At 41.2% G+C, this 13681-nt stretch overlaps 1 protein-coding gene across 2 annotated transcripts in view; it reads left to right on the top strand.

Moving 5' to 3' along the window:
* nphp1 (nephronophthisis 1) overlaps window positions 1-13681 on the top strand; it is a 68647-nt gene that overhangs the window by 33910 nt on the left and 21056 nt on the right. For both annotated transcript variants that reach the window (XM_080192930.1, XM_080192931.1), the window contains 5 exons: window positions 9-103; window positions 4660-4788; window positions 8000-8074; window positions 11932-12042; window positions 12239-12321. In XM_080192930.1, the coding sequence (XP_080049056.1) occupies window positions 9-103; window positions 4660-4788; window positions 8000-8074; window positions 11932-12042; window positions 12239-12321 (493 nt within the window). The remainder of the gene's footprint in view (window positions 1-8; window positions 104-4659; window positions 4789-7999; window positions 8075-11931; window positions 12043-12238; window positions 12322-13681) is intronic.

Below are 13681 nucleotides of genomic sequence, written 5' to 3'. Positions count from 1 at the left end.
CTTCGCAGGAACTGAATTTCACATGAGTTCCTATTTGCAGCCTAAGTTAACCAAGTCCAAGTTATCATTTGAAGATATTCAATGGGACAAAGCACATGGTGGTGTGAGTAAAGTTTATTTTGTTTATCATTGATTTATACACCATGACCATCCTGACTAGGAAACATATCGCTATTTCTTCACTGTCGCTGGGTCAAAATCCTGAACTTCCTCCCTTACAGCACGGTGGGTGTACCTCCACCAAAGGGAGGTTCAAGAAGGTAACTCACCACCAACTTACCAAGGACAATTATGGATAGGCAGTATATGGTGGCCTAAATAAAAGCAAAAACACTCCACATGGACATTGGCTATTGAATTGCAGCCCATTCAGCTTGTACAGGTCCCCACTCCTCCCAGAATTGATTCTGTGACTATGGAACCTAAAGCCTTCCCTCCTGCATCTTTTTTCCAGCCACACATGCCTCTGTTCTGTCCTGCTCATAGTTGAAGATTACTCCCTTTGAGGTGCAGCCTGCTAGTTTTCTTCTTAGCCCCCTAAGTTTGACTGCAGGACTGTCTTTCTACCTATGACATTAGTTAGAACGGAGTTGAGGAGGAACTTCTTCACTCAAAGGGTGGTGAATCTCTGGAATTCTCTGCCCGTTGAAGTGGTGGAGGCTGCCTCGCTAAATATTTTTAAGAAGCGGGTTGATGGGTTCTTGATAAGAGAGGGGATTAAGGGTTATGGGGAGAGGGCGGGAAAGTGGAACTGAGCCACAACAGATCAGCCATGATCTTATTGAATGGCGGGGCAGGCTCGAAGGGCTAGATGGCCTACTCCTGCTCCTATTTCTTATGTTCTTATGTTCTTATGTACTAGTATGCGCAATGAGTGCTGTGCAGCTACTCAGTGACATTTTGTTCCTGGCATCATGGAGGCAACATAACATGCTAGATTTATGCCTGAGACTGCAGAAACACTTGCTTGTTCCTCTCGCTGTTGATTTCCCCTATTATTGTTGCTTTCTCAATCTCCCTCCTGTTCCTCCTTTATAACTCAGCAACCTGTGGTGCTGTGGCTTTGGCTGCATCCCCAGGGGAACCATTACTTTCATTGGTATTCAGAACAGAAAACTAATTGGAGAATGACATACCGTCTGACAACTCCTGAATTCCCTGTCTGGTTTTCTTTGCCTGCATTCCCTTAAGTTGCAGGAAAACTATATCCAGAAATGCGCAGTCCCCTAGCTGTTGGCCTCGTGGCCACATTGCAGTAATGCTAGCTGCTGCTCTAGCTCCAAAATTCAGAGCATGAACTGCTCTAGCTGAAGACACTTGGCGAAAAACTTCAGCATGCGACGATGCAGAGGGACCTTGGGGTCCTTGTGCACGAGTCGCAAAAACGCAGCCTGCAGGTGCAGCAGGTGGTCAGGAAGGCGAATGGGATGCTGGTCTTCATAGTGAGGGGGATTGAATATAAAAGTAGGGAGGTCTTGCTGCAACTGTACAGGGCACTGGTGAGGCCGCAGCTGGAGTACTGTGTGCAGTTTTGGTCGCCGCACTTACGCAAGGATATTTTGGCCTTGGAGGGAGTGCAGCGGAGGTTTACTAGGCTGATACCGGAGTTGAGGTGGTTGAACTATGAGGAGAGGCTGAATAAGCTAGGCTTGTACTCGTTAGAATTTAGAAGAATGAGGGGAGATCTCATTGAAACATATAAGATGATGAATGGGATGGATAGAATAGAGGTGGAGAGGCTGTTCCCGCTCAGAAAAGACAGTAGGACTAGAGGGCACAGCCTCAAGATAAAGGGGGGGCGGTTTAGAACGGAGTTGAGGAGGAACTTCTTCACTCAACGGGTGGTGAATCTCTGGAATTCTCTGCCTTGTATGTTGTCCTCCCTTGTAAATAATTCTTTCCGAATAAGTCAAATCAATTACTTTCACCTGCCAGGTAATTGTAGAGCCTTGAAAATATTATATCCCGTCATTCAACCAATTTTGTATCCATGTTGAGACTGTTCTCTTATTCCTTGAGTCCTATACACATTCGATTTAGGAGCAGCAGTAGACCATTTGGCTTCTTGAGTCTGCTCTGTTATTTGATAAGATCTGCTAGTGGCCCTACTTTCCACCCTTACCCCCCATCTCCTTGACTCCTTAGTCAGTTAAGAATCTATCCAACTCAGTCTTTAACATATTTGTGACTCTGCATCCTTGCTCTCTGGGGAGGAGAATTGAACAGACTAATGACTCCTCAAAAAAGATTCTCCTCATCTCCATATTAAGTTATTTTAAACAGTAGCTCCTAGTTCTAGATTCATCCATGAGGAAACGTCCTTTCCAATCTCCCCTGTCAAGCCCCTTTAGATTCTTTTATGTTTCGGTAAGATCATCTCTTATTCTAAACTGCAATGGACACATGTCCAATCTTTCCTCATAAAACAACCACTTCATCTCCAGAATCAGTCGCGTGAACTCTAACTTTGCTCACAAATCTATTGAATGACATTTCAAACATCTTTTTGATGTCCATATATATCATAGGAAAAATACCGATCCTATTTTCTACCTTGTCTAAAAACTCAAATTAGTCAACCTTAATTTTCCCTAAATAATCCATACTGACTTTCCTTAATTAATTTGCATTTGCCCAAATCACATTTTTGTCCCAAATTATCAATTCTAAAAGCTTCCGCATCACCAAGGTTAAACTGACTGGCCTGTGGTTGCTGGGCCTATTTTACACCCTATTTTGAACAAGGGTGTAACATTTGCAATTCTCTAGGCCTCTGGTACCACCTGAGTCTAAGGAAGATTAGAAAATTATGACCAAAGCTTCTGCAATTTCCACTCTCATTTTCCTAAGTACCTTTGGATGTATCTCATCCAATTCTGGTGTCTTATCAATCTTAAGAACTTACAACTTATCCCATGCTCCTGCTTATCAGATTTAAGCCCTTCAAGTATCTGTACTACCTCCACTTTCATCATAACTTGTGCAACAGCATCTTCCGTGGTAAAGACAAATGCATCTAGTACCTTAGCCGTGCCCCCTGTGGAATCATTCCAGTCTTAAAAATCCTATCTTCTCCAAGATAAAACTTATTGTAGTGTTCTTGGGCACTGTGGAAAATGCCTGTAGGGCGAGAACTGTATGTGACATAAATAATGCTTGATTTTGTTCAATGCCATATCCACTCAAAAGCTTTGCAAAAAGTATTTTATAGTAGTAGTATTTGATAATATTCTGGATGATATTTGATTTGATTTATTATTGTCACATGTATTAGTGTAGGATAGAAAGTATTACTTATTATGCGCTATACAGACAAAGCATACCGTTCATAGAGAAGAAAATGAGAGAGTGCAGAATGTAGTGTTACAGTCATAGCTAGGGTATAGAGAAAGATCAACCTGGTGAGAGGTAGATCCATTCAAAAGCCTGACAGCAGTAGGGAAGAAGCTGTTCTTGAGTCGATTGGTATGTGACCTCAGACTTTTGTATCTTTTTCCCGAAGAAAGAAGGTGGAAGAGAGAATGTCCAGGGTGTTTGGGGTCCTTAATTATGCTGACTGCTTTTCCGAGGCAGCAGGAAGTGTAGACAGAGTCAATGGATGGGAGGCTGTTTTGCGTGGTGGATTCGGCTACATTCATGACCTTATGGTCACCATGTTGTGTTCACAAGACCCCACAAAAAGCAGTAAGATGAATGGTGAATTTTTCTGGTTTATTTTTGTGTTGAATATGTTGAAGACAGATTGGCAAAATAGTACTTCTGATAGTGCTAGTAATATTTATTCCTATCTGGAAATGTTTTGGTTTAATATCATATTTCAAGTATAAATTATGTCTTTCATCCTCAAACTGCTTGCCTCAACATACAGTCAAAAGAATCTTAATCAAGCTGTGGAGAGGAATGAGTTAATAAACATGTGCAAAGCACTTGGAAGGTGATGGCCTAGTGGTATTATCGCTAGACTATTAATCCAAAAACTCAGCTAATGTTCTGAGGACCTCGGTTCAAATCCTGCCATGGCAGATGATGGAATTTGAACTGAATTTTTAAAAAAAGTCTGGAATTAAGAATCTACTGATGAACGTGAAACCATTGTCAGTTGTTAGAAAAACCCATCTTGATCACTAATGATCTTTAGAGAAGGAAATCTGCCGGCTTTACCTGGTCAGGTCTACTTGTGACTCCAGAGCCACAGCAATGTGGTTGACTCTCAACTGCCGTTGGGCAATTAGGGATGGGCAATAAATGTTGACCAGTCAGTGATGCCCATGTTCCACGAATTAATAAAAAAATTTGCATATATTTAACCAATATGAGGTTAGCATTTCCATTAGACGGCACAGTGGTTCACACTGCGGCCTCACAGGGCCAGGGACTCGGGTTCGTTTCCTGGCTTGGGTCACTGCGCAGAGTCTGCGCGTTCTCCCTATGTCTGCATAGATTTCCTCTGGTGCTGAGGTTTCCTCCCACAGTCTGAAAGATATGCTGGTTAGGTGCATTGGAGATGCTAAATTCTCCTTCAGTGTAACCGAACAGGCACTGGAGTGTGGTGACTAGGGGATTTTCACAGTAACTTTATTGCTGTGTTAATAAACTTACTTGTGACACTAATAAATAAACTTTAAAAAGTTTAAACATTTATTTTTTTGATATCTGCAGCTCCGTCCAAGGAAGTCATTTATATCTCTTCAGTTTACATTGTGGAGTGCCAGAATGATTCCTTTGCTTGGGTCTGCTGTGCAGGTGCTAAGCAGGCAGATTCGTTTCTGTCTTTTTGATGGTCAAAGGGTAAGTCCTATTTAACCTATTGGTTAAATGTTTCATTTGTAGTGAATTTTATGTGATAGGATGTTGTATGTGTCACCTGGACACAACCTGGGTAGGCTGCTACGAGGGCAATTATTTCACAAGGATCATCTGCCTATAATGGAGACAATGAGAGAAAGAAAGCTATTCCTTTGTAAAATGCCCTTCACAAATGCAAAGTGCCAATCAGTTACTTTTTTAAAAGAAAATAACTGCAGTTGAAAGGATAGAGCGTAGCTAGTTTGCATCCAAGTCGGTCTTAGAAACTGCTTTGTGATGAAGGTCAAAGTATCATAGTGATGTTGGTTAGGGGTGCATATTGGTTGGAGCATGTAGGACAGCTGTCTTGTTCCTCCCTATAATAAGCTGGGACCTTTTGCACGCACCAGTGAGTGCATTTGTTTAAAATTTCATCCAAAAAATTACGCCTCTGGCAGTGCAGTGCGTCCTGGTATTGCATTGGAGTATCAGCCTACATTTTATACTCGTGTCTGTAGTGGAACTTGAACTCACCAGTTGATAGTTTCCTTCTGAAAGTAAAAGATAAGCGTGAAAATTGTGGATGCTTCATCCATAATTTTCCAAAGCTCTCTTGATTTATGTATTATCCCATTGGATCAGGAAATTGCCAATGTCACTCCAATATTTAAGAAGGGTTGGAAAGATGTACAGGAAATTATAGACCCTAATTATTGAAAATTTATATTCATGACTATCCAGGTGATATAGAGTCAGTGAGCACTTTGGCAGGGTGGGGGAATGAACTCGGCATAGAGCAATAATATTGTTAGGAATTAGTTCAGAAACTCCAAGGTACACTATGAAGTTAGCATGGATGCCAACTGTTTTTTTTATCTCGGCATTAGTGTGAGCATAAGCAATTTCACTCCAGGTGTGATTTCGTTGAACCACTAGGAAGTTTTGTTTTATCAAAACAAACTTTATTTAACAATACAGTTTAAAGATCACAAAAAGAGAATTAGGGTTGCTTCTACCACTTGAAATACTTAAACATGACAAGATACAATACTTTACTGCTCCATGGAAGGGCCCCTATTTTTAAACTGTGTCCCCTAATTCTGGTCTCCTACAAGGGGAAACATCATTTCAGCATCCACTGTAAGTTTCCACCGGCCCCACCTTCCTGACTTGATCTTGGATGTTTTAATAAGATCACTTCATTTTTTTCAAACTCCGTTGGATGCACGCTTAACCCTATCCAACCTTTTCTCATAAGACAAACCCTTCTCATCCCAGCAATCCGTGGAATGAACGTTCTCTGCAACATTTTTGAGCTGTAATCCAGCAGTGAATTTGAACTCCACCGCTGAGATAATTATCAGTTATAGCCAGCAGCCAAGGAATAGTAATAATATCATAATAGTCAACAAGCAGTTATAGTAACTGCTAGAACAGTTTTTTTGTGTTGAATATGTTGAAGACAGATTGGCAAAATAGTACTTCTGATAGTGCTAGTAATATTTATTCCTATCTGGAAATGTTTTGGTTTAATATCATATTTCAAGTATAAATTATGTCTTTCATCCTCAAACTGCTTGCCTCAACATACAGTCAAAAGAATCTTAATCAAGCTGTGGAGAGGAATGAGTTAATAAACATGTGCAAAGCACTTGGAAGGTGATGGCCTAGTGGTATTATCGCTAGACTATTAATCCAAAAACTCAGCTAATGTTCTGAGGACCTCGGTTCAAATCCTGCCATGGCAGATGATGGAATTTGAACTGAATTTTTAAAAAAAGTCTGGAATTAAGAATCTACTGATGAACGTGAAACCATTGTCAGTTGTTAGAAAAACCCATCTTGATCACTAATGATCTTTAGAGAAGGAAATCTGCCGGCTTTACCTGGTCAGGTCTACTTGTGACTCCAGAGCCACAGCAATGTGGTTGACTCTCAACTGCCGTTGGGCAATTAGGGATGGGCAATAAATGTTGACCAGTCAGTGATGCCCAGTCAGTGACACACAGTGGGATTTTACAGCCTCACTTGTCCCAAAACATTAAAATCCCGCCTGGGTCAATGGACTTTTCCATGGTCTGCCCCTCACCTGCTCCGATTTCTGTGGCAGGCAGAGTGAAAAAATTCTTAGAAGTTCACATCCCGTCCGCAGACTTTTTTTGGCCCTTCAGTCATTTACTCAATAAATTTGTAACTTCCACAATGTGAGTCAAGGCCTTTATTACATCAGAAATGGGGTCAGTTTATATTTAGTTGTGAATTCAAATGACCCTGTTGAGCTTGGGTTTCCCTGATTTGAGTCATGCCCTCTCCCCTTTCCCCTACCGGCAGAAGTGGGACCTGGCAGAAATGGCAGTAGGACTTCCAAATCTGGGTACCACTCATCATAACAGTCTCCATAACCCTGCTAAGATCTGGGCATTTGAGTAAGATATGGAGAGTGTATGCTACTTAAAGAAAGAATTGATTAGATATCAGGTGGTTTGTCTTTTTAGAGAAGATCATTGACATTTAGAAGGAGTTGCAAGTCCCCAGCTATCCTGATATTACAAGTTCCAAAGTGTATATGGGACCTTGAACATGTCTTTTGGAGTTGGAGAGAAATTTGCTCTGTTTTACTTTGTAATTTGGCATGGATTTTTTTCTATCTGTATTCTTCCACATTAGGTGGCTGCTATTGGGCATTGGGGATCATGATGCTCAGTTGTGGCTTGAACGTTGATGATAATCTTCTGGTGGCACGGTGACATAGTAGTTAGCATTGCTGCCTCACAACACCAGGGACCCGGGTTTAACGCGAGCCTCAGATGACTATCTGCGTGGAGTCTGCATGTTCTCCTCGTGTCTGCCTGGATTTCCTCTGGGGGCTTTGGTTTCCTCCGACAGTCCAAAGATGTGCATGCAGGTTAGGTTAATTGGCTATGTTAAATTGTCCCTTAATGTGTCAGGGGGATTAGGAGGATTATGGTGATAGGACCTGGGTGGGACTGTTGTTAGTGCAGGTTCGATGGGCCAAATGGCCTCCTTCTGCACTGTAGGTTCTATGGTTCAAACTATGGCTCTATAGTAAATCAGCTGACTTTTTCTAGCCAGAACATTCCTGTGTGTGTGTTGGGAAAAGCTAGGAATAAGATGCAGCAGAATCAATTTATCCATGTTATTATGCACTGTAATTAGTACTTATTCATTGCTCTTCATTCTTACTGTGTTCCAGGTTCTCAGCAATATACATACAGTCAGAGCAACCTGGCAAGTAAAAAATCCCAAATCGTGGACCTTTTCTCCGAGAGTAGGTTTACTTTTCACTCTTTTTTTTTAGCACAGGTTTGTGAGGCTGTGGAATGCACTACCGGAATTAAGTGATAAAATAAAGCCTGTATCAATATTTAAGAATGATTTTTATTTGTGTTTGAAGGAAAAGGAACTAAAGGTATGTGAGGAATCTTGAGCACCAGTTACAATCTCAGGATAAGGAGCTGATTATTTAATGAGAAATTTCTTCACACTGGCGGGGGTTGGGGGTGGGGTGGAGGGGGCGGGGGGGTGGGTAGGCATAAAATTCTCCCCTTAGTCTTCAATGTCTTTATCAATTCTCTTCTTTACCTTCCCTACTCCCATGAGAACAGTCCCAGCTTCACTCTTTTATCCACCTAACTGAAGTCTCTCATCTCCAGAATGCTTCATGTAAATCTTTTCCGTATTCTCTCTGTCGCCCTCATATTCTTCCTAAAGTATAATACCTACAGTTGGACACAATCCAGTTGTGGCAGAACCAGTGTTTTATAAAGGTCCATTATAACTCTCTCACTTTTGTACTCTATGGATCTGTTTATAAAGCCATGGATTCTGTATGCCTTATTAACTTCTTTTCTCAGTCAGTGCTGCCATCTTCAACGCTGTGTACACATGTACTTAAAGTTCCCTTTCAAATTGTAAAAATGTGGAAAGCACTGCTGCAGAGGCAACAGACACATAATCAGTTGAAGCGTTCACAATGAGGATAAATACTAAAGTAAGTGTGCTTATTGATTATGAAGAAAGGACAGGGAATTGAAATTTAAACAATGATAAACATGACTAATAAAATTGCAGGCAAAACTTGATAAATCCAATAGCTTACTTCTGTTCTCTTTCTTACCGTGTGTAAGGAGAATATGAATCGGTGTATATTTTATATGGCACCATCCCATATTTCAGAATGATCATGTATAGTGAATTACTTTGAAGTATTTTTATGTGACCATTTTGTATATAAAATCCCGCAAGATAATGAGATAAATTATGTGTTCAGTTTTGGTGAAGTTTGGTTGAGGAAGAAATGTTAGTCAAGATCACGAGAACAAGTGCAGCAGTAGGCCATTTCGCCCCTCAAGTCTGCTCTGCCATTTGCTAACATCAGGACTTAACTGATTGAGACTCAACTCCATTTTCCTGCCCACCCCCCAGTAACTTGACTGCCCTATGGAGGCAGTGGCATAGTGGTATTGTCACTGGATCTAGCAATCCAGAGACCCAGGGCAAGATCTGGGGACTCCGGTTCAAATCTCACTATGGTGAAATTAGAATTTCACAAAAAAAATCTGAAATTAAAAGTCTATAATGATGACCATTAAACCATCGTCGATTGTTGTAAAAACCCATCTGGTTCACTGATGTCTTTTATGGAAGGAAATCTGCCATCCTTACCTGGCCTGGCATACATGTGACTCCAGATCCATAGCAATGTGGTTGACTCTAAATGCCTTCTGAAAAGGAGGGCAGTTAAATGCTGGCAAAACCCACATCCTGTAAATGAAGAAAAAAGAAGTCTGACTCAGCCTTGAATATATTCAATGACCCAGTCTTCAATGATCTCTATGGAATGGAAGATCCCTTATTTTAACTACCTCCGCTTATTCTAGATTCCCAACAAGGGGACAATTAGTCACAGCTTCTACCCCCTCAAGCCCTTCAAAGCCTTAGTTTCAATTTTAAAACTGAGATGAGGAGGAATTTCTTCAGCTAGAGGGTGGTGAATCTGTGGAACTCGTTGCCACAGAAGGCTGTGGAGGCCTGGTCATTGAGTGTCTTTAAGACAGAGATAGATAGGTTCTTGATCAATAAGGGGATCAAAGCAGGAGAATGGGGATGAGAATCATATCAGCCGTGATTGAATGGCTGAGCAGATAGGCTGAATGGCCTAATTCTGCTCCTATGTCTTACGGTCTTTTAATAAGATTGCTCTCACCCTTTTCTAAACACCAAAAAAAGGAGGCCCAACCTGCTCAATCTTTGCTCAGAAGACTTCATGTCAAGAATAAGCCCAGTGAATTTTTCTGATACAAGCACATCGCTCTGTAAATGAGGAAACAAAAACTATACACAAACTCTATTTCTCACAGTAAGTACAGTTGTAGCAAGCTTCCTTACTTTTATACCACATCGCCCCCTTGCAATAAATCTGTGCTCTTCTTCAAGTAGTTTCATAACATCTTCGCTGGTAGTTCTGACAATGCAGTAACCCTCATACTACACTGAAATGTTAGGGTCATAATTACTGTGGAGTGGCAATCACAGCTGCCACTCCGCTCCTATCTACTGATTTAAAAAATGCAACTGCAACTTTCTTGCCCGACCTTCCGATGCAGGCTGGGTGAGAATAGTGCAGTCCAGCGAGTTCCTGAGGCCGTCCATTAATCAAAGACAGGAAAGTCCGGGAGAAGGGAAGCCAAATGGCACAAGCTACCATAATGCAGGTAGGGTTGGGATGGGTTGTGGCGGCCTGGTGGCCAGTATGATAGGGAGGGGTCAGATGATCAGTTGGGGATGGTCAGTGAGGGTGGTTGGGGTGTCAGGTGTTATCACGCGTTCTGTGGGGAGGGACCTGAGTGATCAGTTTGGAGAAGGGGGGGCAAAAGTGATCAGTGTGGGTAGTCCAGTGTGTGGAGGGTAATTGGGAGTGAGAAAGGATCATGTGTTCTGTGGAGTGGGGGGTAGGGGGTGGGAATGATTGGTGAGTCGGAAGAAGAGAGGGATGTGATGGATGGGAGATAGTCTCAGTCTCAGTCTCAGTCTCAGTCAGGAGCATTAGCAATCAAGGGATGTCAGTGCTGTAGTTCTCCAGGAGTTAGAAGTAGTTTAATGATCTCTCTTGCATAATTAAGACAGTTCAAACCATTCAAAGACTGTGATTTAAATCCTATTTTCAGATGGCTCTCAGTGCATGTCAATGTCCCAATGGAAGTTTGAACTTCCCAGGCAATTGCCATACAATCCTTAAGTGGGGACTTCCAGGGTTATGTAGGTGCCTCCCATCTTTGGAGTACCACCACCCTCACCAATCACTCCCACCCCCTACCCCCACCCACCCACCTCACTGAACACATGATTCTTTCTCACCCCCACTTACCCTCCATACATTGGGCTACCCACACCGATCACTTTTGCCCCCCTTCTCCAAACTGATTTCCCAGGCCCCTCCCCACAGAACATGTGATACAACAGCCTGGGGAACGCAAGTTATGGACGGATGTTTGCTTTTCTTATCTAGTAAGAATACATGGGAAAAGTAAGAAATAAAAAAGATATTATAGTCACTGACAGACACTAATATACTTTGCAAACTTTCAAACAATTTAATCGCATTTTCTTCAAAGAGTGGCACATTTTTATCACTAGATAAAGCGATTTATATCTCTTGGATGAAGACCATATTTAGTTTAGCTTTTATCTTTGTCATATAGTTCCCAAATTCTTGCTATCTTAGTCTGCCATTCTTGTAATTAGATATTGCTGTCCCACTGCCAATGTGTTTTACGCAAATGAATTTAGCACGGTGTCAGTGAAATGTATGTTTGTACTTGTTTTCCCCCTGGTTCCAAGATTTCTGTTCAACACATCTGAATTAACAAAAATAAATCTGGAATCTCATTTGTATTAAAGATGAAGATGTTAAGATAAATTTCAAAATCCATTGTTAACTTTAGAAATAACTTTAGGTTTATCTATCATTTATAGAGTAAGATAATTAATCTTGTGTAAAACTAATTGTAAATACCACCAGAGAGATTATACTTTATTAGGTACATTTTGTTTATTCACAAATCAAACTATTAAAATCTTCACAGCAACTACAGATTATGTTCTAATTTTTCTGTACCGTTCCAGGTTACCGGCATACTTCCTAGCATGCTGGATGGTGACTGCTTTGTTAGGTCAAATTCCCAGTCTCCACGCATTGGCATACTGTTTGAACTGGGTATTACCTACTTTCGTTCGGTGAGTTAATTATGAAAAGCTTGTTGGTAGTTTAGTTTCCACGTCCAGAACAATCCAAATGCAATATAGCTACATATTTTAATTCAAGTAAGTGTTTATTTATTGTGTTTGAGCTTGAATAAAGATGCCACGTTTTGGAAAAAAACAATTTTCCTTGCATTCTGCATGTTTTTAATGAACCTCTTTCATATCACAGTCAACTGGACACCAAGGGGAATTGAGCTGTGGCTGGGCTTTTCTGGAGCTGTTTACTGCTAATGGTGATGCTGTTCCACACAGGTAAACGAATGCTTTATAAAACAGAACTTCTCAATTAATGGAAATATAAAAGCAAATCTTAACTGTATGCTTAATTGTTACTGGTTTGAGTTATTTAGCACTGTTATCTTATTCAATGGTCTGACGATGTTTCCCTTACCAGAATCATGTTCTTAAAAATGAGAAAGGGATTGCTTTTGCCCTTTGGGCATGAGATTAATCATGATCCTATATGCAATACTGCTACTAGATTAAGTAGTAACTCTATACCCTCATGCTCCCTTCAGAAAATATACAGCAAGTAAACTGATCAGCTAAAGCCATAATCTCATGTATTTTAAATAAGATAGAGTTATCAAAATACAGATTGTATATACTCTTCATTAATGAAGATTCTTGAGCTGGAAATTAAATGGCGCCTGAATTGGGGCATAGTCCTGGTGCAGAATATGGCCCTTTTCAAATTATTTTTATTGCTTTTCAAAAAGAGATAAGGAACAGACAAACAAAGTTCACCTGCACCACCACCACCACAAACAATAAAAAAAAATTAAAAGTCAATCAACAATAATTAACTGTTTAAAGAAAGAAACAAAATGCTGCCGTCTATGGTAAAATTTCTGAGTAGATCCTCTTATATTTAATTTTCTCCAAATAAAAGACATCAAGGCTTCTAACTGGGATATGGCAGTGGGTAGCTTGGGGAGCCTGCGGACTATAAGTGAAACAAACGCAATGAGTTCATACAGCATCAGAGGATCATACAGTGCAGAAGGCGGCCATTCGGCCCATTGAGTCTGCACCAACCACGATCTCATCCAGACCCCATCCCATAAACCCATGCATTTACTAACCCTTAACTGGTTAGTCCCCCCGGCACTAAGGGACAATTTAGCATGGCCAGTCCACGTAACCTGCACATTTTTGGACTGTGGACGAAACAGGAGAACCCGGAGAAAACCCACACATGGGGAGAATGTGCAAACTCCGCACAGATAGTGGTCCAAGCTGGGAATTGAACCCGGGTCCCTGGCACTGTGAGGCAACAGTGCTAACCACTGTGCCGCCTTCTGCCTCCATTTTAGTGAGACGGGCCACTTCAAATAGGATTCCAAATGTGGCTATCAAAGGACAAGGACGAAAATCATCCAGCTTTGAACACTCCCTGAACATGTGGGCACAATGTGTAGGGGCCAATGAACACTTGTCATATTTGTTGTTTGTGTTTGAAAGGAGCATGCTAATTCCAGCCTTGGTGAAGTGAAATCTGTGCAAAATTTTAAATTTGGATTAAGCTTAACTAAACATAAGAGCATGTGGAATTGATCCTAAGGAGGGCCTCCTCCCATCAATCATATGCAAAGTCAAGCCTTTGTTTTGC

Source organism: Carcharhinus amblyrhynchos, chromosome 7 (genome assembly GCF_965287045.1).
Source record: "Carcharhinus amblyrhynchos chromosome 7, sCarAmb.v2.hapA, whole genome shotgun sequence".
NCBI lineage: Eukaryota > Metazoa > Chordata > Chondrichthyes > Carcharhiniformes > Carcharhinidae > Carcharhinus > Carcharhinus amblyrhynchos.
The sequence above is the reverse complement of the archived record's forward strand: the minus strand, read 5'-3'. Positions and strand labels throughout refer to the sequence as shown.